Source organism: Betta splendens, chromosome 17 (genome assembly GCF_900634795.4).
Source record: "Betta splendens chromosome 17, fBetSpl5.4, whole genome shotgun sequence".
NCBI classification, from domain to species: Eukaryota; Metazoa; Chordata; class Actinopteri; order Anabantiformes; family Osphronemidae; genus Betta; species Betta splendens.
Genome location: NC_040897.2, coordinates 10828745 through 10856475, shown reverse-complemented (window position 1 = coordinate 10856475; position 27731 = coordinate 10828745). Strand labels below are relative to the sequence as shown.

The following is a 27731-nucleotide window of genomic DNA, read 5'->3' as shown; positions in this document are numbered from 1 at the left end:
CTGCCACAAGCAGACGGAGTATTTGCTTTAATTTGGGGGGAGCCTCCGCCGGATCGCGGGCTCCGAGCGCAGCCTTGGAGGAGCCGCCTTTTGTTCGGCGTTTGGTTTGAAGGCTGTTTCCACAGACTCCCACTCCTCGGCTCCCGCTCCGTCTCACCGCGTCGCCTCCCTTTTGTCTGACGCGCCCGCTCGCACCAACGCTTCCATCCGCCGTTCCCCATTCGCTCGGCTTAATTTGATGTCGTTCGCCGCCGCCGCCTCTGGCTGAAGCGACGCCGTCGGCTGAATTGGAGGCGCGGTGAGAAAACTAGACCGAGGTGAAGTCTGACTCTACACAACAACAAGAAGGAGCGAATCGGCCCACTTGCCATGAGGAGGATGCTCAGCCTATAACAAATGCACCAGATGGGTTGATGCTAACACTAAGAGTCTTTACTTGGACACTTTGCAGGCTTTAGGTGCTAATGCTGACTTTGTGCATGTATTAAGGCAACTTTGTTGCTTTATCTTTGCAGAAAGAGGCCGCATCCTCAATGCATTGTGTTCAATTTGTGCAAAAATCTGTGGACCCTAATAAAATCTAATTTAGTTATTATGATCTGCTCCCTGTATTGTTGTGGTGGCAGCGGAAAGCGGTGTGTTTGTGCTGTGTTCTGGACCAGACCAGTGACCCGCCCGGCTGATTGCCATTATAGAGCCATGCTGCGAGCAGGGCTAAAAATATATAGGAGGTGAAGTCATATTGTCTCAGAACAGGGTGGGAAACGTGAAGATGTCGCTGCAGCCGTTCACCAGAGGAACCAGGAGGAGAGTGAGTCCTCCATCAGCATCTTTTTTTTTTTTTTTTTTTTTTTTAAATGCTGCTGTCGCTCTCCTCCTCTCCTTCAGTCTGACACCGGAGCCGCTTCACGCCGTCACTCACTCATTTCGAGTCGACACCGTCGACCGGGTCTTTGCGGGAACGCTCTTCCGCACGACTCGCTCGGCTCCTGCACCGTGTTGCGTTTCAGCATTGATGGCGCGCGTTGAGCAGCGTTTTCAGGTTCATCCGCGCTAGCGTGAACCTCGCTCACTCATTCACTCGCTCGCTCGCTCTCGCTCGGCCTCGCTCCCCTCCCACTGCTTTCAGGAGAGATTCTGCGTGGGCTCACACTTGAGTTTCTGCCATGTGCTTTCTACCCTCTGCTTACACACACACACACACACACACACACACACACACACACACCCTCCCCCATACTTCACAGCACTGTCCAAAAATTGTATGAGTCTGTATATTTGTATGTGTGTGAACAGGAGTAAAATGGACAAATCTGGGGAACAACTATGACTTTGATGATGATTCTCACATCCCTGTTTAATGAGAAACTAATTAGCGGTGACCCCCGTCGCCGGTGAAAGCATCCAGAGCTCGCAGGCCGCCAAAGCGAGGGCCCCACGTGAAATCGAGGCGACACATCTCCTCCAAACGCACAGCTCCTGTCTTCGCGGCTGCTGTGACGCCACCGTCCCTTAATTGCTCCCGACACCGCGAGACGCGGTCGGCGCCGGCTCGATCGCCCGCTCGCTCGCTCCCGCCGCTGCTCCCCAGCGCCTCGCGTGTAGGCGGAGGGCCGTCGACGCGTGCGTGGGCAGATGTGCGTAGAACTGCCTGCCAGGTGCATGCGGCTGTGCGTTCTCGCTCTCTCCATACGAGTCCGCAGCGCTAAGTGGATCCGCTGTAACGCTGCGCGTTTGATTTGCCTTTTTTCCCTTTCAAAATGAATGACTCATCCTCAAAAGCGTCCTTGACTTACCTATTTTTGTCATCAGACACCGCGGACAAGAAACATTCATCTCCAGGAAGATTAGCGTCCGCGTTTAGCCGCTAAAGGCTGTTTTCCCATTATTAACAGGTCCCTGTTGTGTTTTCTCTATTTTAGCCTAAATGTCGTCCCTTCGCCCATCAGTCTGACAACAAAACCAACACACACACACAATGTACACACTGCTATGCTGCTAAAAGCCGTATGTGTGCTGTCCTTCAGGATCCTGGCCACCGCCGGCGCCCACATGAACATCCCGGTCGACCTTCGCACCCTGAGGGCCGTGCGAGTGCTGAGGCCTCTGAAGCTGGTCTCTGGGATCCCCAGTGAGTCCGACGGGGACGAGAGCTCTTCTCGGAGCCGATCCCGCCGTCCCCCTTTTTTGAACCGCGCCGTCTCTGTGCATCTTCCTGCAGGCCTGCAGATCGTGCTGAAGTCCATCATGAAGGCCATGATCCCGCTGCTCCAGATCGGCCTCCTGCTGTTCTTCGCCATCCTCATGTTCGCCATCATCGGCCTGGAGTTCTACAGCGGGAAGCTCCACCAAACCTGCCTGCCGTCTGTCGACATCCTCGGTATGAAGCCCCCCCCCCCTCCATATAATGGGATGGACAGTAGAGTAAATGTAGTGATCCGTCCGCCCACAGTTCTCCGATTCCTTCCATTTGTTGCACCTGCTCACGCTGTTGTTTTCCCATTGTTCATGATGGGCTGCGACCGATTTGCCAGCAGGTTCATTACGCGTCCGTTTTACGCGCTGTCCTCAAACACAGCTCGGGTAGATTACGGCGGCAGAGGTATTATTAGAGGAGCTGCCGGCTGATTTAGCCGCTGCTTAATTAGTCAACAACTACTCTGCAATCACGAGCCACACCACAGCATTTACTGTCACGGAGGAGGAGCCGAGGAACAGCTGAATAAGGTTCAGCGCTTGTAGGAATCTATACGTGGCCTAATTAGTCTTTTTTAAATCTATCCTGCACTTTGGCAAACTTCATCTGCGGTTGCAGTAACTCCACACTGCACATATCAGTCAATGGGACTGTGAAATAAAGTGTAAGGCACGACGTGATTCCCCCCAAACAGGAAAAGTCTCTGTGAAGCCACGAGATGAGCTGTGAAGCCTGATCCAGTGTAACCGTTAACCGTGCCGTTTGTGCAGACAACGAGACCGTGGACTCGTCGGAGCTGGCGTTCGCCTGTGGGGTGAGGAGGTGTCCGGAGAAGTACGACTGCAACGACACCTGGATCGGCCCCAACGACGGCATCACGCAGTTCGACAACATCCTGTTCGCCGTCCTCACCGTCTTCCAGTGCATCACCATGGAGGGATGGACGGCCGTGCTCTACAACGTGAGTACGACGCCGGCGGCGCGTCCCAGCGGCGTGCGCCCGCCGCGCGTTCTAACGAGAACCCCGCACCTTTCAGACCAACGACGCCCTGGGCGTAACGTGGAACTGGATGTACTTCATTCCCCTCATCATCATCGGCTCCTTCTTCGTCCTCAACCTGGTGCTGGGTGTCCTGTCGGGGTGAGCGTGCTTCTTCCTCCGTCTTCCCTCTGTCCCTCAGCTTCGTGTGACGGAACGTTCTCCCCCTCAGAGAGTTCGCCAAGGAGAGGGAGCGGGTGGAGAACCGGCGGGCCTTCATGAAGCTGCGGCGCCAGCAGCAGGTGGAGAGGGAGCTCAACGGCTACCGGGCCTGGATAGACAGGGCAGGTACTGGGCAACGATGGCACACACGGAGCCCAACGGGCTGCTGGAGGTGGTGGATACAGGATGTCACACAGACACACACACACACACACACACTGCTATGATGGCAATCTACATTGCTGCTCTCCCACGCAAGTAGAGGGTGAGGAAAAGGTGATACTGACTCACTGACTTAAACTTATACACACACACACACACACACACCGGTGTGTGAGATGTGTGAGAGAGAGAGAGAGAGAGAGACACACACACACACACACACACACACACACACACACACACACACGCTCGCTCCATGACATCCACACGCGTGGTGCATTCAGGTGTCTGCGCGTAACCTCCAGTGTCGTTGCCTTACAGAGGAGGTCATGCTGGCGGAGGAGAACAAGAACTCGGGCAGGTCGCCGCTGGACGGTGAGTTCAGTGCGAAGCTCCGTGCGCGCACGGGGAGCGCGTTTCCCATCGACCCGTTTCAGCGCTGTCCGTTTTCTGGGCCGTGTGTTTTCAGTGCTGAAGAGGGCGAGTAAGAAGACGGGGGCGCGTCGAGGGGCCCCGGGGGACGACAAGTACACCGACATGTCCACAGCCAGTGAGTCCAGGCCCCCTCGGCCCCTTCATCCTCATCATCCTCACCGCTGAACGGCGCTCTCCCCTCAGGCATGTCCCGGTCCAGGATGAACTTCCGCAGCGGGCGCCGCGGCCCCGCCGCCTACCTGCGGCGCAAGGAGCGCATGCTGCGCATCTCCATCCGCCGCATGGTGAAGACGGACACCTTCTACCTGATGGTGCTCAGCCTGGTGGCGCTCAACACCATCTGCGTGGCCATCGTCCACCACAACCAGCCCGACTGGCTCACCGTCTTCCTGTGTGCGTGTCCCCAGCTCGCGGCCCGTAGGCGTCTTCCTTTGAGCCTGATTGCTTGTTTTTTTGTGGTTTCCTCCGCTTCCAGACTATGCAGAGTTCGTTTTCCTGGGGCTGTTTCTGGCCGAGATGTTTCTGAAGATGTACGGCCTGGGCTTTCGACTCTACTTCCACTCGTCCTTCAACTGCTTCGACTGCGGGGTGAGCTGCGATACAGGAAATGAGTGGTTCTGTATCACAAAAGGCGCTGAACCGATGGAATGATGACGCGGAGCCTGTAGATTCTAATACAGCTACATTCTCCATGTATTTCGCATGTGTTTCTGTCGCAGGTCATTGTCGGGAGCATCTTCGAGGTGGTCTGGGGCTTCTTCAGGCCCGGCATGTCCTTCGGGATCAGCGTGCTGAGGGCGCTGAGGCTCCTGAGGATCTTTAAGATCACCAAGTAAGCGCCGCCGCTGTTCGCTTCCCTGATGTCTGGCAGAGCGGAGTCCACAGCGCGTGTCACTGCTCTGTGCCAGGTACTGGGCCTCCCTCAGGAACCTGGTGGTGTCGCTCATGAGCTCCATGAAGTCCATCATCAGCCTGCTGTTCCTCCTCTTCCTCTTCACGGTGGTGTTCGCCCTGCTGGGGATGCAGCTGTTCGGAGGAAGGCGAGTGAAGTCCAGTTCATGTCCGTCTGTGTGAGCTGAGCAGCCGTTCCTTTGATACCTGGGCGTGTCTGGATGAAACCAGCTCCAATGCGTTTCCTCCTCTCCCTCTAGGTTCATCTTTGAGGACTACACTCCCACCAACTTTGACACTTTTCCAGCCGCCATCATGACCGTGTTTCAGGTTTGGGCTCCTGCAGATCCCCTCATGCTGCCCGCTCTCCGAGACACATTGCACCCTGGGATATTTCTCGCCTCGATCGTCCCACACATCTACGCACACATATGCGCGCATGAATATCACACAAGTGAAACGAACAATCAGATCTACAATAACAACTGCTAACACGCGCGTTACAGTTGCTTCTTGTGCTGCCGCAGGGAAGCGGCACGTCCCTGCATGCAGAATGCACGTATTTATAGGGAGGTGTTCTCCCATCCGATGTGAGTAATGCTGTTTATGCGCCCGCAGATTCTGACGGGCGAGGACTGGAACGAGGTGATGTACAACGGCATCCGCTCGCAGGGCGGCGTGCAGTACGGCATGTGGTCGTCCATCTACTTCATCGTGCTCACGCTGTTCGGTAACTGTATCCTTGTGGTCAGAGGTCCGACCGGAAGCGTAGCTGATGATGATGATGATGATGATGATGATGATGATGAAGCAGAGCTCTTCTTAACCGCCGCCACCACAGACACCCTGCTGAACGTCTTCTTGGCCATCGCCGTGGACAACCTGGCCAACGCCCAGGAGCTCACCAAGGTTCGCAAGGCTCACAAACGTGTGCGACAGCCTGCATTCCAGCGTCACGAACCTCGTTCCAGCGTCCGAGCTCCGACAGGCTCAATGTGCTTCGCAACATTTGCACAGCCATTTGTTTTTTTTATATGTATTTTTATTGTCAAACGTCCACATATTTGTTATATATCTGTCTGCTAGCGAGCAGTCTGCTGACATATTGCGGTGTCACCACCACCTGATGATGGGTGGAGTGAAATGAGCCCACCGTCACATGTTTGCCTTGGTTTGTATGGAAGTCGCGGCTCTGGAAGCGACATCACAGCATTTCACCAGGTTCCGTCCGTCAACGTGTTTTTGGTTTCGTCAGGATGAAGAGGAGGAAGAGGAGTTCTTCAACCAGCGCTATGCCAGAGGCAGAGACGGCTTGATATCTGAGTAAGTCTGAGATGAGATGCCATGAGATGCTCAGAGCCTTTCACTGATCTTAAGTAAGTCTCAACTTTGGAGCAGGAAACTGATGAGAATGGGATTAAATGTCAGTCCCTGTGGTTTTAGCAGCAGACGCACATGCTGTGTATCAGACTTACTTAAGATACAGGTGCTGTGAGAAACCTTGTGGTTGTATGTTTGTGTTTATATACAGTACTTAGTTACTAGGATGACTTTCTGCGGCGTTACGGGTTGTGGACTGTTGGTCGGTGCGTTCAGGTGCATGGTGAATGCAGGGAAACGACGGCATGTAGGGGGCGTTTACCTCACATCAACAATGAATGTGTGTCGGATGTGCCTGCGTTGAAAGCATGAGCCCGTACGGAGCGTCTCGGCAGAACGCTCCTCTCTGACTGCCTGAGCCTCCTGTTGTAGACGGAACCCGGGCCGCTCCCGGCGACCTTCGCGCGGCTCATGATCCAGATCCTGCTGGAGGGGACGGGCAGCGGGTTACTGGAGGCTGCTGGGAACGGTGGGAAGCCTCAGTGTGGGACTCTACAGGGAGGAGGCACACTTTGGAATTCCCCTGCTCAGTACAGCTCCATCCGATTAGCAGAACCAAGGCAGCGTATCACTGCAGTATGTGACACGTGAAGAGAATGACGAGGTTCTTTACAGCCACTGTACAATGAGAATGACTTATTATTATTCTGCATGTTTTATACCAATAACGGTAACTTACTGTAGGTTTTCTTAATTGTATTTGATTCTAGCTTTATGAATGTGGTTTGTGTTCTGCTGAAAATCAACTTGTAGAGCCTTAAAACTAGAATCACTTAAAGCCACACACAGCCTCCAGCTTTGACTCAGCTCAGACACAAACGTGAGCTCCACAACGAGGCCCGAGGCTCGTTGCGGTCTCTCGAGGCCAGCGTTTTGAGCCTTTGCAGGTTGATTTGACGTCGCGCGCTAACGAGCCGCTCGCGCTGATGATGCGAGCGGCGGTGATGATGTCACGTAGCTCTCGCATGCAGAGCCGCTGCTGTGCTGTGATGGAGCCCTCTGCGTCATGATGACCCACTGCTCAGACTCGTACCTTGACTCTACTCCGTGTGTCATCCGTCCGTTACATATTTTAATGTCGGTCTTGTTTGTGTTGCAGCTCCAAGATGCAGATCTTTATGTGCATTGCGGCGTTTTGCTGATCCATCCTGTTGTCCTGTTTATCCTCTTATGTGGCACTGAACAAAATGCTCCCAGCGACTTTCTGTAAGAACCTGAGGCTTAAATTGAGCACGCACTAAATTTGTCGCCCTGTAGCGTCCACGCTGCGTTTTTGCCCCCTTTAACACATTTTTAACATATTTTGTTCTGTGTCACAGCAAATGTTCTGTGTATGTTGTAAAACACTAATGTCTTGTTTTCAAATAATCACTCATTGATTACATGGACGACTAAGGAACAGTGAGTATGACTGAATGCATCCCTGTCACACTGAATTTCCCTCTCTTGAGATTTTGTTTCTAGATGTTACACAGCTTTTAATTCTGCACCTTCTCCCGTTTCGTTTCTGTGGGTTTTGTGCTTCACTTCTCCTTTTTAGGTGTCCTTACCTCACAAGTATTTTTAGTTTTTTGAGTTTTTGAATGTATACTTTTCATTTTCTGTTTTACTAACGACTAACATAACTAAAGAAAAAGCCTGGCCTTTTCTTTCATTTGACTAGATTTTAGATAACCTGTGTGCATCTTGATTACTTGATGTCAACATTTCCGTGTGTTTTGGCCGCTCGGTGACTCTAAGTCCACTTTGCTCCTTAGTGGGAGAAGGAGGCCCTACCTGTACAGGAAGCGGGCCATCCACCGCGGTCGTCCCACCTTCCCGGACGAGCCCGAAGGTCCGGCGGAGGCCGCGGACGAGCAGCCGCTCGGCGGCTCCAACGCCTTCGCCAACCGCCGCGAGAGGCGGCGGAAGGTGAACATGTCGGTGTGGGAGCAGCGGGCCAACCAGCTACGCAAGCGCCGCCAGATGGCCAGCAGGGAGGAGCTGTTCGGCAGCCCCACGGAGGACACGGCGGAGACCCCCACCATCCCCCACCACGCCCCCGCGCTCTCGCCGGAGGTCAGCCCGGCCCACCTGCCCGAGTCGCCCATGTCCGTGGGGATGCCCCTCCCCGAGCCCCCCATGTCCGCCTCCATCCCGGAGCCCCCGGCGGCCGAGCCGCTCGTCAACATTGGCGAGGAGAAAGTGGGCGGGGCCAACCACCGGGCGGCGGGCGGAGGCCGGCACCGCATGGCCCGCAAGTTCCGGCCGGGTCAGGGCCCCGACGAGGGCGCGCGGCACCGGCGCCACCGCCACCGCGAGGCCCGCTCCGAGGCCAAGAGCCTGGACTGCGTGCAGGCGCCGCACGAGGTGCCGCAGGTGCGGAGGTCCATGAGTCAGGAGAGGAAGGTGCTGGACGAGCGGGAGGAGAAGGAGGAGAAGGAGGAGGGAGAGAGAGCGGACGCGGACGGAGGGTCGCTGCAGGACGACTGTGGAGCGTGCATCGTCAACCCGTATGCAGAGGTCGGGGAGGAGTGTAGAAGGTGAGGGCTGTTCTCTATATGTACTGTAGCAGATAGAGAATATAGGGACGGTCCCTCAGGATCTCCTTTTTAACCCTTTCAGAGCCGCTGTGTCTGGCGCCGACGTCCCCGACCCGACTCCGCTGCTGGACCGCCCCTGGTCCGAGGGCGACCAGGACCAGGAGCCGCTGAGCCGGGGCGTCCCGGTGGAGCCGGCGCCGGAGGCCACGGAGTGCGCCGCGGAGCCCGAGAGCCGCCGGGTGTCCGTCAAACGGGTCAGGAGCGGCGCCGAGGGCAGCGTGGTCATCGAGATGTCGGCGCAGCCGCTGCTGGAGCTCACTCCCATGACAGGTAGCGTCACGGAGCCGCGAAGCGTCCGTGTCGCTGTGTAGAACCATGTGTGGGTGTTTCTGCACTCGGATCGATTGCTCATGGACTCACTCCATGGTTCTCTCTCTCTCTCTCTCTCTCTCTCTCTCTCCCCTTTTGTCTGGGGGTCAGTGACCAGTAAAGAGTTGGAGGTTTACCAGTCAGAAAAAGACAAGGAAGAGGAAACGGAGGAGGAGGAGGAGGAGGAGCCTCCGCTTCCACCCAAACCCGTGGCTCCAGACAGCATGTTCATCTTCAAGGCCTCCAACCCGTACGTGTCTGAACGCCGCTCGCTTTCTCCCGGCTGTGTTCACTTTGCGCCTGTTCTCACGCCCTTTGCCTTCGCTCCTCCCATCGACGGACCGGCAGCATCAGGAGGATCTGCCACTATGTGGTCACGCTGCGTTACTTCGAGATGACCATCCTCCTGGTGATCGTGGCCAGCAGCATCGCTCTGGCCGCCGAGGACCCAGTGTGCACGAACTCAGACCGAAACAAGGTGAGATCAAGTCTGTGCTTTGACAGGAACAAGCAGATGCAGACATTGGAAGATGTGAAGAGAGGGAGATTTATTCAGTCATCTGTGGACAAATAATCCACAGTCCATGTAAATACTAGTCTCGGGTTGCATTCTGGGAAATATTTGATCCAGAAGGTTAGGATCACATAATAACCTAATAACAGGATACAACTGAAGCATCTGCCTGGAGCCTGGACGCAGACCGATCCAGCCTGTATTGGGTTTATGTGGAGTCTCTGAGCGAGAGGCCGTCATTGCCTCCGACTCTATTAGCTGGAGCTTTCCACTTGAAGGCTACCTGTGGTTTCCTGAACGCGCATGAATATTAAGGAGGTAAACGCATCCAGGCGTCTCCTCCTGGGAGCAGTCGAGGTTTATGAGCGAGTATATTGAGGATTCTGATTCATTATTTGTCCTGTTTCCAGGTCCTCCGGTACTTCGATTACGTCTTCACCGGAGTGTTCACCTTTGAAATGATCATTAAGGTCGGTGCCGCCACAGGTTCAGCATCTGCGACACCGACACCGTTAATGTGCTGTTAAAGGGTCCTGTGAACGTTTCCCCAGATGATAGACCAGGGGCTCATCATGCACGACGGCTCCTATTTCCGAGACATGTGGAACATCCTGGACTTCATCGTGGTGGTGGGAGCTCTGATTGCCTTCGCCTTAACGTGAGTCACCGTGCGCCGCTGCCCGCTTATGACTAATGACTGACTCAGAGCAGCCCATGTTTTTTTTTTCTGAGCGCCCGGTTCGCTTACAGGCAGCCCACCTTTCAAAGACGCGTTTTTGCAGCCTGTAGTCATTGACGAAGGGAGCAGCTCCCAAGTACAGGGACAGTGTGTGTGTTATGAGACTGTATGGAGCTGTCACCATGGTGGTTTAATCAGCTGGACTACGTGATGGGTGGGTGCTGTCATGGCGACTTAGGTCCTGTTTGTTGTCTGACCCAGCGTGAGACACTAACTGAACCCTTTTGTGCGATTTGTTTGACTTGTTATGTTTATTTCTCTGTTGTGAATGTAGCTGTGATCCTCTGGTGGATCTTTATTTATGCCTTCTTTTCTCTGTTGTTCCTGTGGATTGTGTCACTGTTGGGGCTTCCAGGAATGTTATGGGGTAAAAATATCACTATCACACTAAATGTACAGTTGTCGCATAATCTAAAAAAAAAAAAATCCCATTTTTCAGCCATTTTTGTGTCCATTTTTTTCTTTTTGTGTATTCACTGTGTTTTTCTTTGTGCCAATTACATCTCATCTAAGCTCTGAGAGGCATCGGGGGTAAACGTTCTGATGATTTGTAAACAGAGAGTCATAGTTCCCAATCCATTATTCAACAGCTGTTTTTTGAACGTGTCGTCTGAAGTAGAGTTTCTTTTCTCTCCCTGGAGTCTTGGCTGAGGACTAATGTCTGAGCCCTCCGAGTCTCAGTTCAAGCTTTGTTTTAAATACAAGGACAAATAAAATGAACTGCCTTATTTAATATCAAGGCCTTCATGAAATAAAATACAATGAAGCCACTTTGCACTAACCTACGAAAGCAATAAAAGCCTGATAGGTCATTTGAGGTAACGAAGAACTAAATGAAAACTGCCATTTACACAAATTGTCTAATATTTTACCCTGGAGGCCTTGAGAGCTCCATGCACGCGCGCACACACACACACACACACACACACACACACACACACACACACACTCGTGTGTGGACACGTCACTTTTGCCGTACTTTTTTTTCCCCATGCGTCCCACGTCCTCGTGCGTCGGCCGACGTGTGCGACCGCGCTCATCTGCGCATGTGTTTCCACACGCACAGGAACAACAAAGGCCGCGACATCAAGACGATCAAGTCTCTGCGGGTGCTCCGGGTGCTGCGGCCTCTCAAGACCATCAAGCGACTCCCCAAACTCAAGGTGTGGCGCCAGTGCGTGAGCCCGTTGCCGCGTTGTGCGTTTGTGGCCTCTGACCCCGGGTCGTCTCCCCCCCTTTCAGGCTGTGTTCGACTGCGTGGTCACGTCGCTGAAGAACGTCTTCAACATCCTCATCGTGTACCAGCTCTTCATGTTCATCTTCGCTGTCATCGCCGTGCAGCTCTTTAAGGGGAAGTTCTTCTACTGCACTGACAGCTCCATGAATACTGAGAAAGAGTGTCAGTAAGTGGTGTGTGTGTGTGTGTGTGTGTGTGTGTGTGTGTCTGCTGCATTGCCTGGAATATCCTACACATTGTCAATCACAGAACATATAACTCAAAGGGGTAAAAACCTGGAGTCAAGCATAAATATATGGAGTTGTGAGGTTATTGAAGTGTTTTATCATTAAGGCCCTTGTTGATTAAGAGGACACAGAGACTCCAGGCTTCTGTTTCCTACAGAGGCTTCTACATCGACTACAGCAGGGACAAAAAGGAGGTGAAGAGGAGAGAGTGGAAGAGACACGAGTTTCACTACGACAACGTCTGCTGGGCTCTGCTCACGCTCTTCACTGTGTCGACCGGAGAAGGATGGCCTCAGTGAGTGTGCTGTCGAAGGACCCCGAAGCATCGCGCTCAGGTTGTGTTTTATAAAGACCACTCTCCTCCCAGGGTCCTGCAGCACTCCACGGACGTCACCGAGGAGAACATGGGGCCAAGTCGGGGCAACCGCATGGAGATGTCCATTTTCTATGTGGTCTACTTCGTCGTCTTCCCGTTCTTCTTCGTCAACATCTTCGTGGCTTTGATCATCATCACCTTCCAGGAGCAGGGCGACAAGATGATCCAGGAGTGCAGCCTGGAGAAAAACGAGGTGCGGGGCAGTGACGCACACACACACACACACACACACACACACACACACACACAGTAAACATCACCACTGAAGGCAGACGTCAAACCTTTGCTCTAATCCGAACCAAAACTCAATTCTAACCTCAGCCCTAAAATCACATCTTGACCTGCAAAAAAGGCCTTTAAAGTTGTGGGGACCGGCCAAACGTCCCCACGTTGCAGGAAAAGCAAGCACACACACGCACACACACACGCTGACATAAATAACCCCCCTTGAGCTCCGCTCCGTTGCCTCTCCGTCCGTCAGAGGGCCTGCATCGACTTCGCCATCAGCGCCAAGCCGATGACGCGCTACATGCCCCAGAACCGGCAGACGTTTCAGTACCGCCTGTGGCACTTTGTGGCGTCGCCCTCCTTTGAGTACACGGTGCTGGTCATGATCGCCCTGAACACTGTCGTCCTCATGATGAAGGTGAAGACCGCGGCTGCAGTAACGCGTGACATTAACACCTGCTTTATAGCACATAATTTTAAAAAAATGGCTTATTATAATGTATTTTTACTCTCATGTCTTTGTTTTTTAGTACCACTCGGCCCCGACAGCGTACGACACCGTCCTCAAACACCTGAACACGGCCTTCACCGTCCTCTTCTCCATGGAGTGTATACTCAAGATCATGGCCTTTGGCTTTGTGGTAAAAGAAATCCCATTTAAATCTGCAGATACGTCATTGTGTGTGTTTAGTTCAGTCACAAATGGATTTCCTCTCCTGCAGAATTACTTTCGGGACACTTGGAACATCTTCGATTTCATCACCGTTCTTGGCAGCATCACGGAGATAATTGTGGATTTACAGGTAAGCCGCTGCCAAGACAACGCTCGTTCTCTCAATGTCTCGACCCCCAGCGACGACCGGAGCGGCTCCCTCTCTCTCTCCACGAGTCCTGCTTCCAGACACCGCTTAAAGTCCCGTTGTGACGCGTGTCGCCCTCTGTGTTGTGCGTCCTGTCTGTCGCGCTCCCTTGTGTTCTGGTGTCACCGTCTCGCCGGCCCAGTCGGTGAACACCATCAACATGAGCTTCCTGAAGCTCTTCCGGACGGCCCGGCTGATCAAGCTGCTGAGGCAGGGCTACACCATCCGCATTCTGCTGTGGACCTTTGTCCAGTCGTTCAAGGTGGGACGCTTTGGAACCTGTCTGTTTTTATACAACGCATCAGTACAGCTTCTAACCGTCCGTCTCTTTTATCTGCAGGCGCTTCCTTACGTCTGCCTGCTCATCGCTATGCTTTTCTTCATATATGCTATAATTGGAATGCAGGTATCCTGGCTTCAAACGTGACACACAAATAACACGGGAGTGGAGATTGAATGCATTTTACACATACATGCTGTGTTCATAGGTGTTTGGAAACATCAAGCTGAACGACGAGAGTCACATTAATCAGCACAACAACTTCAAGACGTTCTTCAGCGCGCTGATGCTTCTGTTCAGGTGGGCTCACGTGGTGGAAAAGTAGGTCGAATCCAGTTGCATTCGGGAGAGTGTCCCTTTTGATGCCGACTCATTGTGTGTCTGCGTGTGAACCGCCAGGAGCGCGACGGGGGAGTCCTGGCAGGAGATCATGCTGTCCTGTCTGTCGGGGCAGGAGTGCGAACCCGACCCCTCCATCGCTCCCCTCACCATGTCGCCGGACCACGAGGGAGGCTGTGGCACCGACTTCGCCTACTGCTACTTTGTGTCGTTCATCTTCTTCAGCTCGTTCCTGGTCAGTGTTTAGACGAAACACAGTCTAGATTCCTGCGGTCCAGGACGTTGCATTGTATAGTTAGTTATATATATTATAGTTATATAGTTGCATAGTTTATGATTTCCTTTTTTTTTAGATGCTAAATCTTTTCGTGGCTGTGATCATGGATAACTTTGAGTACCTGACCCGAGACTCCTCTATCCTGGGTCCCCATCATTTGGACGAGTTTGTGCGCATCTGGGGCGAGTACGACCGCCTGGCGTGGTGAGAGAGTTTCTTTTGATCCTGTTCTGTCTGTCAGCCAGCAGGGGGCAGCACAACTGTGAAATCATAGGTCTATTAGCTGTATTACACTGATTTTTATTACCCCTTTCTTTCTTGCGCCTTCCTTCACTTTTCTCCCATGTTTGTTGTCGGCAGTGGTCGCATCCACTACACAGCTATGTATGAGATGTTAACGCACATGTCTCCACCCCTGGGTCTGGGCAAAAAGTGTCCTGCTAAGATCGCATATAAGGTACCGTGTGTGTGTGTGTGTGTGTGTGTGTGTGTGTGTGTGCGCATTGAAGTCTCATGATGGCAACAGAACTAAGTAAAAGTCTTCTTCCCCTCCTGTGTTGCTCAGAGGCTGGTGTTGATGAACATGCCGGTGGATGAAGACATGAGCGTCCACTTCACGTCCACGTTGATGTCCCTCATCCGCACGGCGCTGGACATCAAAATCGCTCGAGGTTGGCGGCATAAGCAGGAAGGATGGGAAATCCAGTTGATTCAGAGTCTAAACATTACTGTTGACCACAGGGGGCGAGGACCGCATCGCTCTGGATACTGAGCTGCAGAAGGAGATCAGCATCATTTGGCCGTATCTGCCCCAGAAGAACCTGGACCTGCTGGTGCCCATCAACAAAGGTCTGACTCTGCAGGAACGCTGATGCTAATGCAACGCTAATAAACCGTTCATTAACAGCTAACGCAGCGCGCCGTCTGCTCTAGATACGGACATGACGGTGGGGAAGATCTACGCCTCCATGATGATAATGGACTACTTCAAGCAGAACAAGGCCAAGAAGCTCCGGCAGCAGCTGGAGGCTCAGGTCGGCTCATACTGTGAATTCTGACTGGAAGCTACACGGATCGTCCCCTTTCAGTCCGTTTTAATGCAATGTTGTTGTGACTCTCACCCCAGAAGAGCAACTTGATGTTCAAGCGTCTGGACGCGGCGGCGCTCCCAGAGGACATCCTGTCCAACACCCAGCCGCTGCCCATGATGGCGCACAGCGCCGGCTCGGCCCTGTGAGTCCGCGTGCGAGCTTGCACGTTTCCACGTGCCCGGCTAAACTGCTGACGCTAACGGCCTTCTCTGTCCCGGTGCAGGACCCGGGGCGGCTTCGTGGCCCTGAGCCCCATCTCGCCTCAGGAGCTGTTTTTGCAGCCCATGAGCTCCGAAAACGAGGCCGGTCAACAGCAGAATGTGGTAAGAAAACGAGCAGAACCAAACCACAAGAACACGGTGTGTAGGAGGCAAAAGAACGCAGTTTGCATGTTAATTGAAATCAGAATCAAAATTCTATTCTTTTTTTATATTTTTACATTTATTTCTTGTTTTTAAACTGATCTTTGATATTGTCTTTGACCTCATCATCTACATGAGGCAGCTCCTACACTGTGTGTGCTAATCAAACATGGATCCAGCTTAATGACTGTGGCTCAGTATAGATGAGATGACTTGTTTGAAACGTGTTCATGAGCTGCATTCAACACCTGTTTACGTACGCGTTTTGTGGGTTTGCTGTGAATGTGATGCATGCATGCGTTTGGAGGCCTGAGGCCGGGGGCCAGTTTTCGCAGGAAACCTGGCGAGCGCAGCTCGTAGCTGCAGACGCTGTTGTGCCTTTTAGTCCAATTCAGCAGCTGTAGCTCCTCGCAGTGTTAGTGTCTTTCTAGGCCCTTAGGAACATGTCGTCTGGCTCTGTTTGTGTAGCTCTGGAGACTTAAACATGCATGACTGAATGCACTCGCAGTGGTGACGTATCAACCCCATCTTTCCCCGTGAGCCGTTTTGTGTATTGTCTCTTTCCTCACATTCCCTCGCTCTGTTTCTGTCCCTCCAAATCAATCCTCCTTGTCGCCAGTTGCTGCTAATCTCTTGGGTTTTGGCTGGAATGGCTTGGATGGCGGTGGCTGTGGCTACGGTAGACGCAGTCATTGAGCGGCTAGCTTGTGCCCCCTCCTCTCCTCTGATCAGGACCTCGGTGTGCAGGCGGTCCCGGTGGGGGGGGGGGGGGGGGGCTGACCGGTGCCGTGTCTCCTTGCCCCCCTCTCTTGTTTCTGTACTCACCTAGGTGGGCGAGTGCAGTAGGGGGATTGAAGCCCCACTGGAGCTCCCACTAGGGAGGGGCCTATGTGTGCGGGCCTCTTCCGTGCCCCGTCTGGCTGTAGAGTTGCAGGTACACACATCTTCCACGACACGGCCTCTGGGCCAGATGGACCTCGACGGCTGCATGGGCTCTTTTGCCAAAGTCCCTTTTGTGCACGAGATGCTGAGAACTTACATCAGTAGGCCTCTAGCTTGTCTGTTCACAACTCTGGGAGTCTGATAACTGTTTGATAACTTGTCAGGCTGCGATCCTTGAATGCTGATGCTTCTTCTTATCCCAGTCTTGTTCATCTCCAGCCTAAAAGAACCCTTTGCTGAGCGATGCATGCAAGACAGCACTCTGCCATGACACTCATACTGTGCATGTGTTCACTGTGGTTAATCCTTTCTCTGTGTACCCTGTATTTCCATGTTTGTGTGTGTGTGTTCTCAACTTCTAGCAGACGGAGGTGGCCAGCGGCTCCATTAAGCGCTCGGCATCCACGGTTGGGGATCAGCGGGTGAACGGCCTTTGGCAGGAGGAGAAGAGTCCCGAGCGGGTGTATCGACCTCGTCACAAGAGCTACAAGGCTGCAGGTAATCGCTGGTCTCCTCAGTAGGAGGTTTGGCCCAAAATCTGAGACGACGAGTAAAAAAAAAACGCTTTGACGGGTTTTCCAGGAATAGAAATAATGATCTTCACTTGTTCAGCTGTTTGCTAACAAATTCATCATATCAACTCTACAGAGACAACAGGCCAGTGATGCGTTTACAGCCACTGCCCCCTGGTGGTAATATTAGAGACTTGTTCCCTTCTTGATCAGTTCTCTAGATAATGTGATGGGCGAGAGTGTTGAGACATTAACAGAACTATTTCTGTATTCATAATGTTTCCACCTTCCTCCTTCTCGTCGTCTGTCACGTCGCGTTCACGCCTCCTCTGAACCTCTCTCCCTCCAGTCTCCCGATCTGAACACTGGCAGCAGAGCAACAGGGAGCGCGGCCGGTCCAAGGAGCGCTGCCACCTCCTCTCCCCCGACACGTCTCGCTGCAACTCGGAGGAGCGAAGTCGGCAGCCGTCGCGGTCCTCCAGCGTGGAGAGAGCGTATCCCCAAGACAAGCAGGTAGACCAGACATGCAGCCAGAGGGGTCACACTACTCGCATTACCCATCAAGCTTCTTAATCTCTGGGATACGATATCAGTCTTTGTTTTCTCCTTCAGGGAAACAGCTCGGACAGTCCGGTGCCGTCCACTTCAGAGTCCAGCACCCCCAGCGGCCGACGACCACTGTCTCAAACCCCCACCCGCTCCCGACCTCACATCTCCTACTCGCCCCTCGTGTGTCACACGCAAGCCTCCATCGGCGAAGACGAGGACGAGCGGGGCAGCCCGGAGACCATGAGGAGGCGCAAGCCCGCCTGGGACGTCCAGGAGGGCGGCAAAGGAGAGAGGAGGGGCGAGGCCGGGCGCCACCCGTCCCCGCCGCGCCGCTACCCATCCGAGCCCTTCCTGGCCTCGCAGGACGACGACCACAGCCCAGACCCCACCGGTCCGATGGAGACGTTGACCTTCGAGGCGGCCGTGGCCTGCAGCCTCGGGCGCTCCAACACCATCAGCTCGGCGCACCCCCGCTTGCGAACTGGCTGGCAGGTCCCCAACGGACACTTCCGCAAGCGCCTGGCACAGACGACCTCGGTGGCGGGCTGCGATCCTCTCAGCGACACAGAGGAGGACGACCGGTGCTAGGGACGCGAGCGACGACGCGCGGGGGCTGTTGGGGTGGGGGGTGAGGACGCTGTACAATCAAGAGCAAAGCGAAGGTGACTCTCTTCGCGTCAGTGGTTTGAAGTCGCTCACTGACGTTTGATCCGTCGCCCAAGAACAGTACTTCCTGAAACTGTAGTTGCCAATTCACACAGAACACTGACAATTAATAAGGTCTATTTCCTAATGCGTACTTGATAATAGAGTACTCGTACAGCTCCGGTAGTCACAGGATGCAGGAAATAAATCAAATGAACTGATCAAATTACAGTCTGTCATAAGTGTCAATATAAGGTTCTTTAATTTCTAAAGATGTTTCTAAAAGATTCAGTGTTGCTCTGAACAGTGTTTCTCTGTAGGGTGTGTGAATATGTAACTACATTTTCTTATCAATTAATTGTTTTGTAAATACTGTGATCGCACCATCACACCATTGCCATTTATTAGACCAGGTCAATAAAAGCCATCATGGACCGGTGACCTAATACTTTACCAGACGATGTGGATTTTAATAAGTAACACTCAATAATGCTGGATTTTTTTACAGTATGAATGAATGTGCATGGGGGAAACTGCCTGATTTCCCTCGTCATTTTCCTTTTTGGTATTGAACCTAATAAGTTGTTAGATATGAATAACATTATAGAATAATAACAATGAAGACATGCTTATTTGTTATCGCCCCGCATTTTTGTTAAACCATGGCTAGTCTAAACTTAACCCTTTTAAAATTCCATTAAAACCTTTTGTTGTTTTTAATTTCTCAGTAAGGACATTTTAAGTGAGGACGTTCTAACAATTATATTTGATTTTGAACGTGTTGGACATCATTTTACCATGAAAAAATAATATTTCATCTATCTTCACCTTTTTCTTTCTTGTGAAGTTGTATGAACCATTGCAGATGATGACTGTAGAAACACTGTAGACGCATTTTGCTTCACAAATTAACATCGCTCTATTACTTACTAATAATGTACAGAGAAATTATGCTGTTTGTAACATTTAGAGAAAAAATACCAGTATCACTTGACAAGCTTTAAAGGTAAAGGAATCTTTGAAAATGTTCATTTTAGGATTTGTGTATTTGTTTTATTTGCCTGATAAAGGGCAATTCTGTGAAACTCACCTAACCAAAAAAACATGGAGATTTGTATCATATGTTCCTGGAATGCAAACACCTTGTGGGTTTTTATGTGTACTATAGCTGTATATACAATAAAGGTGTCCTCAAGTGACGTTTATTATGAAATCTGTTTTACAAGGCACTGACATTACCAAGTCGTGACACATGCTGTATAACCTTGAAGCCGAACTCGTCGTTTGTTAACAGTCTGTTAGTTTGTACATTTTCACTTTCTACTAATTCGCTTTGTATATTTGTTTGCTGCATACACTAAATTATGGCAACTGTGTTTATTATGTCAAAGATGAAAATTGAGCGTGACACACAAATCAGCAAAAGCCTCTGCTAATTTATTGTACTGAATATCTAAAACATATTGCTGGAATATGTATGTATTTATAATCCCAAAAGAATATACATAAAATAAATTTATATATAAAGACAAAACAAACACAAGACTGACTCCTATCACACGTCACAACTTGATCTGGGATTTTTAATTTTTTAATTAACATGATTAGGTCGTTCGTTATTTGATAAATGAGTACATGATACTAGTAATCATTAACACATTTATTTAATTTCTCCAAAAAGGGGCGGGGCTGTGTGGCTCTTTTGGGATTACGTAAACACAACCATCCAATCGCCGCACAGATTTACAGCGTTACGTCATATCCAAAGGACCGATGTCCGGTTGAAGAAAGAGCTAGCAAGGAAGGGAACAGTTTAAGCTTATTTACGAAGTTAAATGGCAGAAATGTCGCTGCTGTCAAATACTAAGACAGTTTAGCCTAACATACACAGTTGCTGCTGAAGTGGATAATTTGTAGAAATTCCTTTTCTAATGAAGAAACAAGCGCCACTTATCAAGGAAGTCTGACGGGAAAGTCGATAGCTCGGCTGCTAATTGTCGTTAGCAGGGGAGTCCTTTGTTTTGTTTTCAGGTGGAGATCTGTGTAAACATGAAGCGAAACTAGTGCGGAGCGTTGTCTGCATTTAATCTTTATGATCGTGCATATGGCACCTTTAGCAGTAGCAGTACAGTAGTTGAACTGTAAATTAATGGTTTCTGTGAGCTTGAAAGGAATAAACTATTAGCCCCCGAGAGCAACTTTAGCAGCACAAAGATCCGATTTTTACAACGTCAGCCGGGACACGACTGGAGACACGAAGACATGGGTAACTGTCTCAAGTCCCCGACATCGGACGACATCTCTCTGCTTCACGAGTCCCAGTCTGACAGGGCGAGTTTCGGCGAGGGAACAGATCCAGACCTGGAGCCCCCTCCGCCGTACCAGGTAGGAAGCTGCACTCAACTTCCAGGTTATAATGAAACGCAGTTAGTAACAATGGATTCAGTAAACAAAGTATATACCGTGTTTCATGTGTGGCCTCATTTCTATAACTGACTCTTAACAGTACAGTCACTTATGCCTGAGTAAACAAACAGGTTTTAGTGCCACTCTCACTAACTGGCCGGACAGAGAATGTCTAGACCGCAGAGCTGCACTGTGTTTTTGTTGATCCCTGTACAGAGCTCGACCTGTCGGGCCACTTGATGGGAGTGAGCTGGCATGGGGGAATGTGTTTGTTTAATGCCGGTGCGTTTGGTTCACAGGAGCAGGCTCACATGCCCATGTACCATCCCACGCCCAGTCAGTCCCGTCTGGCCACCCAGCTGACAGAGGAGGAGCAGATCCGCATAGCTCAGCGCATTGGCCTCATCCAGCACCTCCCAAAGGGTGTTTATGATGGAGGGCAAGATGGCTCAGAGAAAAAGATCAGAGAGTAAGTGTTTTGTACTGTTCTCATTATTTATCATAGTTCCATGCATCTCTAATATATGTTACATGATTATTTTCCACATCTTACAGTATTTAGTTCTTGCTTTTCATCCTGTTGTTTACAGGTGTGTGATCTGTATGCTGGACTTTGTATATGGTGACCCCATCCGGTTCCTGCCGTGTATGCACATCTATCACATGGACTGTATAGACGACTGGCTGATGAGGTCTTTCACTTGCCCTTCTTGCATGGAGCCTGTGGATGCTGCCCTGCTCTCCACCTATGAAACCAACTAATTTTCCCACCTCGCTGTACCCCCACTTTTAGAATACAATACAGTATTCCACACAAAAACCACACAAATCCAATAGCCTTCCTCTTATAGAGAGAGGAGCTGAAATATATCTGTTGGCTGTTGTCTTGCACTTTCTAATTCTAAAGAATCCCATGTAATTCCCTGAACTAATGTCATGCTTTCATACCCGTAAGACTCAACAAGATGGTCTTAAACATCGGTTACATGAATCAGTCAGAAAGTGTTTCCAGATTACCCTGCATGGTTGTGTGTGACATGCTGAAGCGGTGTCCAGTGTTGCTGCTGACAGTGAATACTTGTGCTGTGCCTGTGTGTGTGTGTGTGTGTGTGTGTGTGTGTGTGTGTGTGTGTGTGTGTGTGTGTGTGTGTGTGTGTGTGTGTGTGTGTGTGTGTGTGTGTGTGTGTGTGTGTGTGAACTCTTTCCACTTGAGCTGGTCTCAGTGGGTTTTCTCCTTAACTGACCCTAGTTCACATTCATTCCCAGTAAGTACTGGATTTAATTAACTAATTGTTGACCAAAATGCTTAAAGGTGTGGCAGGGAAACTTGAAGAACATGACAACGTATTGACTGCTTTAACATAAATAAATAGCCCCTGCACTTTGGAGATACGCCGATACCCAGCCTGTGTTTACACTGTTAAATTCCCCATTAGTCTGAATTACAAAAACATGTATGCACAGAGAACTGACCGGATGATATTTGTCTTTGGCTACTAACAGCCAGACTTTCAGTTGACGGGACTGATTTGTAATGTGAATGCCTCAGATGACGTGTGAAGGTGGTGGCCAATGTAAAGGGCTCATTTGTACATGGGTGGGAGGATCGGTCAGAAACTACAATTGCAAACACTTCACCAGATCCAGATATTTGCACTTTACCTGTAGGACATTATCTAAAACAATATATTAATATATGTACCTTATAACCTTGCACTATCAATGTGTCATTCCTTTGTTCCCTGAGATGCAAAACTTATATACCTGATAAAGATATTTTCAAAGGTGTCTGTAGTCACGTATCATGTTGAAGTAAGTCTGAAGATGTATTTCATGAAATCTGTGATTCGGTGGTGTGAGCCTTTGCTTCGTTTTTGATTTGTATTTCTTGTGTGTTTTGTGTGGCAATGAGTAGACAGAAGCTTGCTCCAGTTTGAAGCAATAGTTCAACATTTTGTGTTAAGACTTGAATATCACTCACGTGTCTATGAACTATGACGATGGAGCAGAGAGACAGCATAGCTTAACATTACGTTTTTAAACACACCCAAAGCGCTACTTAGTTTTTTGTTGAAATACACTGTGCATAAAAGGATTGCAGTCTTTTGATCATATATGCTGTTTGACATATTGTTGCAGCATGTGACAGGTAGCGGGGCTGGTGTTTTACCTGATTCAAGTCTATGCTGGGGTAGTTGCTGCCTTTCTATGTCTCTGTATTTGCTGTAGATGACAAGAGAAGCATATTTTCCAACATATCAAGACGGTTTCTTTAAAAATGGCAAGTTTGGAGTTTAATTGAATGGGTTTTCATTTTAATTCCACATTATCACATAATTTTCTTTCTCATACATCACTAGTTGTTTTATTACACTAATAATGTTTTGATTTTCATTAGATTTTTGTGTTTTGTTCTTTTTCCTATTACATTTTGTTTTGCTTTTTGCTTTTGTTAAGTTTATGCCAAATCCACTGTATTGATATCCACATTTCCCATTGAGCTTTGCTTTGCTGTGTTTTCCATTTTATCTTTATTCTAAAAATTAATATTTGCTATAATGTTTAATTTTTGTTGCTTCCTGGAAGGTTAAAAGCTGTGGTGTAAAAACAGCTTATCAACTTTACACAAATGTGTTTGTTATTCTGTCAAATGGACTGAAAGCATACGGAGGCAGATTTGTGACCCTGTGATCAACATGTGAGATTTCAGAATACACTATTCCAACATATGCCTTAGAGCTTTTCATTCATGCGGTCCCTAAATCTAATTATGGTTCTGTACTTGTAGCAAGCATTCTCAAGCCATCTTAATAATGTTTGCTGCTTTGTTTCCATGGCAGGAGGAGGAAACACATGTAAAAATGCCTGGTAAGGATTTTAAGATTATTGTTATTACATCAACAGAAAGAAAATCCTTTTAATCATGGGTTGAATTGTGTCGAACTGGATCCCTGTTTGTGTACATGAATGTTAGGTATAATAAAATGTAGTTTACGTGGGGTCATGACATCGTAGACAATGGATTTGTGCTCTTGAAAAAAGAATGATTGCAACGTGTTTCTTCACACAGTTAAGCAGCTTTAGTCTGTTGAAAGGTTCTGCATACTTTCACAATCACAGCTCTGAGCAACACAATAAGGACATGAAATGGTCACTTGTTCCGTTGTGGCCATAATAAGATTTTACGTGGCACCGTGGTAAATCTTCTGAATATTAGCATCAGCTGATACAGTAAATATCAAGAGAAACGCTACGCTGTAGTTGTGTAAGCAGCCCAGCGGCTGAGGAGCTGCCGTGTCCTTTTGTTCTAAGAACATGCAGTATAAAAGATCACTGCAAAATGGACACTGTATTGACACTGGGAACTTTATTTCTCTATTAAATAGTCATGTGAACAAACCAAATACACGCTCATTTTAATCCAATACTGACATTTTTAGCATCAACACTCACACAAAAAGCACATTTCTTATCTTAACAGCTTCACTTCTCTAGCGACGTTGACTGGATATGAGAGAAAGCCTTCTTTGTCTGGCCCAATGATACAACATGGCTTCGCTGATCATTTTTCTAACACTGAATGGCAGCTGGTCGCTGAATTCCTGAGTCATTAGGGTTTGTACATTCCATGAAATGTGACGGGGATGTCACACTCCACTTCCGCCCGGGCGACCTCAGACAGATCCTTGGCATTGAGGATGAGCAGGTATGCTGGTCTCTGGGAGCCGGGAGAGGCCACAATGGTCAACAAAATCCCTGCGGGCACAACACAGGGATCAGAATACAGATTCAGACTTGAACAGTCACTGCTTCCGTTTGCACTGACGCACCATCATCCTCGTCGACCCCTTCGGGGTTCTGAACAAACAGTGGCTCCGAGGGGTAGGAGTCGGGTTCCTGCCAGACCCAGGTCTCCTTGGTCTTCACATTCAATTTGCAGATCTGCAGAGCAGAGATGACAAAATCACATCACATGATGAAAAACGCTTTGCAGACCAAGAATAACGTCTAATTTAACGTACCCTGTCTGGTATGAAGTGGTTGAGTCCCAGGGCGTAGGCGTATGTGTAATTCTTTCCCCCATTCATCTTGTAGTTGATCTGAGGGAACTCAAAGGCTACGACAACAATATTAAAAGGGTGAAAATCTATAAATATCGAACAACGATATAAACGCTATGACTGCACTGGGCTGGATGCATTGGTACCTTGACGAGGCCCCGAGAACAGTACCTCTGGCTCCAGCCAGATGGTTCCATCGGCATGCATGGTGGCTGTAGCTGTGGTGTACGGAAGACTGATCAGGTTCTTCCCCTGCTCCTCCTACGTCGAGAAAGGACGAGAATAAAGATGACGAGGCGGCACATGCTAGCTTAACAGCCTCTTATAGGTAAGACATGTGACTCACCTTGTGGATGTCCAGAGGGATGACGTATCTGCGGACCTCCGGCTGGGGCGCCATCATGGCCGCCTTCTTCACCTCGTCCCAGTTGGCTCTCAGGTTGGCCAGCCACAGGTAGTTATAGACAAACTCAAATCTGCAAGAAGTAAGTCATCAATACAAAGGTCTCCGTGCAGGTCATTTCTAACAATAGGGACAGCGTAACAACTTTATAGTCACCCTTTCCATGCACAGAGGTCAAAGACTATGTATCCCTGGTCTTCATAGGCGTTGATGTGATGGAACAAGCCAATGGCCGCTCCTTTGAACTTTATATCAATGTACTCTCCTGGGTCTTTCTTGGCAATGTGGTACAAGGTCTATAACAAAGCAGATATGATGAGAGTCAGGCAGAAGACATAATGGTCAAAGCAAAAGCTGAACATAAACGTTCTGCGAGTCCTTACTCCTTGGTTCTCGTTGGACTCGAAGCAGTCCATGTAGTTGGAGCCACGGATGCTCCAGGAACTCAGGAATTTTAGCAGGTTGATTTTCACCGGAGTCTCCACAAAAACAAAGTAGTTTTCTGTCATGCCGAAGCTGAATTCATAAAGACGTTGGCGTTAGAACTTGAACTTTGTTCGTTAGTATCAACTCTAAAGAGATCACGCCCACCTGTGCACATACGAGGGCTTGAACCTTTCAGCACTGGGGAACTGCACCACCACCTTGGACTTCTCAATGGGATCAGATTTATCTAAGAAGGAAACGATATTTACCCGAAATGCACCAATATAAATGCACTGATTTAAAGGTGGCGTCGCTGCTAATGGGCCTGTGTTGTTACATGATAAAAGGTCCCAACCTTTCTGTGTGGGTGGGATCTTGACTATGTTGTAGGCCAGCGCTGCTCCTTTCCCCATGCAGTTTCCAATATTGTACACAGTTCCATCTTTCTCAATGTGAGGGTGGGCTGTCACTCCATTAATGTTGACATAATCGCACATGTCCACCTGCACATCAAATAAAGAACTGAAAATATGTACATGTTTTAAATGTAGTGGAGATAAAACCTCACACGTACCTTCTTTAGCGTCTCTAAGGTCTCAGGATTGACCTTTGTGAGGTAGTTGGTTTCTGTTACAGCATAATAGTCCTCACCGATAGGATAGACATTTACCAGGCAGTTGTCTGTGACCTCGACACCTTTGAAGTAAGAGAAAAACCTGCAAACATGATAAGAAAGGAACATCTTGTAGCATCTTGTTACCCCCTTCAAAGACAACGCTGCACATACATGACTTATATAATGGATTACAGATAGAGACGCACACAGTACCCACCTGGCAAAAATATTCTTGCAGGGATCAGGATAAGCACATGTCCCAAACTCGGTGATCACCACACGCTTCTCGGTGATGGCTCGCACATACGCATCTGTCCTGAGAAACCTGAATGGAGGAGCCAGTGAACATGTCCTTAATCCCCCTGAAACTACAGTGTGTATAATGTCCTGCACATTTCTATCCGCGACCGATGCAGATTGAGTCTATGCCAACACAATGTGGATGAATTATGTGCTAGTTGTGAAAATATGGTTATAACTATTTTTTGTTCTATTAACTAGACTGGAAGTCTGCTGTGATTTATGCAGGAGCACTGTCATTGAAGTCTTACTTTCGGAAGTAGGTGACCTGGCCATTCTTGAAGTCAAACTTGTGAATGATGGCCTGGCCGTCAAAGAGGTGATAGAAAGGCTCCTCTCCAACTTCAAACAGTCCGGGTCCCAAGCGTAGAAGGCTTCCCTTCAGAAATGAAGGAATCCTACCTGTAGAACCAATTCAGTTCACACAGTGCGGTTCGTGAGGCGCAGCAGCAACCATTGGTAAATTTCTCAAACTGTGCAGTCAGTATATGACCGTCTGCAGTCTATTTCTGTCTGAGAGATGCAAACAAACCTGTGACTGTTGTTGGAAGAGGCTCAGCCAGCTCCTCACATGTCTCAAAAATCTTCTTGTAGCCACCAGCTGGGTGTTCAAATCTGTTATCAGAAAGTGAAAGACGTCAACAAACACTGCAGCCAAGTAAGTGAAATTTAATTTCCAGAGAGTTGAGCAGTTCTAACTGGAGACGCTATTTTTCTATTCCTCAGTGGCTTAATCAGACACACACACTGACCATTCGAGTCACTGTTTAAAACGTTGAACGGAACTGTATGTACAGGAGCTGCTTCTCATACATTCTGTCTCCATTCCTAACTTCTCATGATAAATAGCAACTCACCGGCTGACCATGTCTCCTTCTTGCCGTGGCAACACAAACCGTGGTCACTTGTGCACTTGACGTCTCTGATAACCCAGTGGATTTGGGATCTTTATTCATGTTCGTCACACCAATCTGTGATGTAAACCTCCTCTCTGAGCCAATCATATTGCACCATAAACAAGAATCCCATTGTGCCAGTATCCCCCCCATGGATGACCTAATGCTCACCTCAGGGTAACAGGATTTATTGCTTCAAATATTCAGTGCAGGGAACTGTGCTTACTCGTGTGTTGCAATGGTGCACGTGAGACGTTTTCTGTTATATCAGTTGTTCAAAGTTGCTGT

The 27731-nt window shown here is 49.5% G+C and overlaps 3 protein-coding genes across 7 annotated transcripts in view; 2 read left to right on the top strand and 1 right to left on the bottom strand.

Annotated features, from left to right (window-relative positions):
- The window catches only part of LOC114844473 (voltage-dependent R-type calcium channel subunit alpha-1E-like), a 33033-nt gene extending 13499 nt beyond the window's left edge, over window positions 1-19534 (top strand). For 3 of the 5 annotated variants that reach the window (XM_055504035.1, XM_055504038.1, XM_055504039.1), the window contains 44 exons: window positions 2028-2131; window positions 2222-2380; window positions 2968-3158; window positions 3235-3338; window positions 3409-3524; window positions 3882-3935; window positions 4030-4110; window positions 4179-4388; window positions 4471-4583; window positions 4715-4827; window positions 4904-5035; window positions 5147-5216; window positions 5505-5622; window positions 5728-5795; window positions 6142-6209; window positions 8024-8788; window positions 8871-9118; window positions 9269-9407; window positions 9506-9635; window positions 10082-10141; window positions 10223-10329; window positions 10766-10777; window positions 11477-11573; window positions 11653-11813; window positions 12032-12169; window positions 12242-12443; window positions 12732-12896; window positions 13009-13119; window positions 13201-13281; window positions 13481-13600; window positions 13679-13744; window positions 13827-13918; window positions 14018-14192; window positions 14311-14438; window positions 14595-14691; window positions 14800-14905; window positions 14976-15083; window positions 15168-15268; window positions 15361-15467; window positions 15549-15648; window positions 16517-16621; window positions 16992-17127; window positions 17491-17654; window positions 17754-19534. In XM_055504035.1, the coding sequence (XP_055360010.1) occupies window positions 2028-2131; window positions 2222-2380; window positions 2968-3158; window positions 3235-3338; window positions 3409-3524; window positions 3882-3935; window positions 4030-4110; window positions 4179-4388; window positions 4471-4583; window positions 4715-4827; window positions 4904-5035; window positions 5147-5216; window positions 5505-5622; window positions 5728-5795; window positions 6142-6209; window positions 8024-8788; window positions 8871-9118; window positions 9269-9407; window positions 9506-9635; window positions 10082-10141; window positions 10223-10329; window positions 10766-10777; window positions 11477-11573; window positions 11653-11813; window positions 12032-12169; window positions 12242-12443; window positions 12732-12896; window positions 13009-13119; window positions 13201-13281; window positions 13481-13600; window positions 13679-13744; window positions 13827-13918; window positions 14018-14192; window positions 14311-14438; window positions 14595-14691; window positions 14800-14905; window positions 14976-15083; window positions 15168-15268; window positions 15361-15467; window positions 15549-15648; window positions 16517-16621; window positions 16992-17127; window positions 17491-17654; window positions 17754-18278 (6247 nt within the window). In that variant the 3' untranslated portion in view covers window positions 18279-19534. The remainder of the gene's footprint in view (window positions 1-2027; window positions 2132-2221; window positions 2381-2967; window positions 3159-3234; window positions 3339-3408; window positions 3525-3881; window positions 3936-4029; window positions 4111-4178; window positions 4389-4470; window positions 4584-4714; window positions 4828-4903; window positions 5036-5146; window positions 5217-5504; window positions 5623-5727; window positions 5796-6141; window positions 6210-8023; window positions 8789-8870; window positions 9119-9268; window positions 9408-9505; window positions 9636-10081; window positions 10142-10222; window positions 10330-10765; window positions 10778-11476; window positions 11574-11652; window positions 11814-12031; window positions 12170-12241; window positions 12444-12731; window positions 12897-13008; window positions 13120-13200; window positions 13282-13480; window positions 13601-13678; window positions 13745-13826; window positions 13919-14017; window positions 14193-14310; window positions 14439-14594; window positions 14692-14799; window positions 14906-14975; window positions 15084-15167; window positions 15269-15360; window positions 15468-15548; window positions 15649-16516; window positions 16622-16991; window positions 17128-17490; window positions 17655-17753) is intronic. The other 2 variants (XM_055504036.1, XM_055504037.1) reach the window with 2 other exon arrangements.
- A 557-nt stretch (window positions 19535-20091) lies between these two features.
- On the top strand, window positions 20092-23748 carry LOC114844895 (RING finger protein 11-like). The gene is made up of 3 exons (XM_029132571.2): window positions 20092-20720; window positions 21041-21210; window positions 21332-23748. The coding sequence occupies exons 1-3, from the start codon at window positions 20598-20600 to the stop codon at window positions 21501-21503; spliced, it is 465 nt and encodes a 154-aa protein (XP_028988404.1). The 5' UTR covers window positions 20092-20597; the 3' UTR covers window positions 21504-23748.
- Window positions 23749-24086: 338 nt separating this feature from the next.
- rpe65a (retinoid isomerohydrolase RPE65 a) lies at window positions 24087-27481 on the bottom strand. The gene is made up of 14 exons (XM_029132570.3): window positions 27405-27481; window positions 27080-27162; window positions 26799-26949; window positions 26465-26572; window positions 26206-26347; window positions 25987-26134; window positions 25797-25878; window positions 25589-25721; window positions 25362-25501; window positions 25149-25278; window positions 24949-25063; window positions 24764-24858; window positions 24572-24683; window positions 24087-24497 (listed from the first exon to the last, which is right to left on the bottom strand). The coding sequence occupies exons 1-14, from the start codon at window positions 27413-27415 to the stop codon at window positions 24352-24354; spliced, it is 1596 nt and encodes a 531-aa protein (XP_028988403.1). The 5' UTR covers window positions 27416-27481; the 3' UTR covers window positions 24087-24351.
- Between the last annotated feature and the right edge of the window lie 250 nt (window positions 27482-27731).

Coding starts and splice junctions, on each gene's coding strand:
- LOC114844895 (XM_029132571.2), top strand. CDS start 20,598: ATGGGTAACTGTCTCAAGTCCCCGACATCGGACGACATCTCTCTGCTT. Junction 20,721..21,040: donor AGCCCCCTCCGCCGTACCAG/GTAGGAAGCTGC, acceptor TTTGGTTCACAG/GAGCAGGCTCACATGCCCAT. Junction 21,211..21,331: donor TCAGAGAAAAAGATCAGAGA/GTAAGTGTTTTG, acceptor TGTTGTTTACAG/GTGTGTGATCTGTATGCTGG.
- rpe65a (XM_029132570.3), bottom strand. Junction 25,064..25,148: donor TCCCTCTGGACATCCACAAG/GTGAGTCACATG, acceptor TTCTCGACGTAG/GAGGAGCAGGGGAAGAACCT. Junction 24,684..24,763: donor ACCACTTCATACCAGACAGG/GTACGTTAAATT, acceptor TCTGCTCTGCAG/ATCTGCAAATTGAATGTGAA.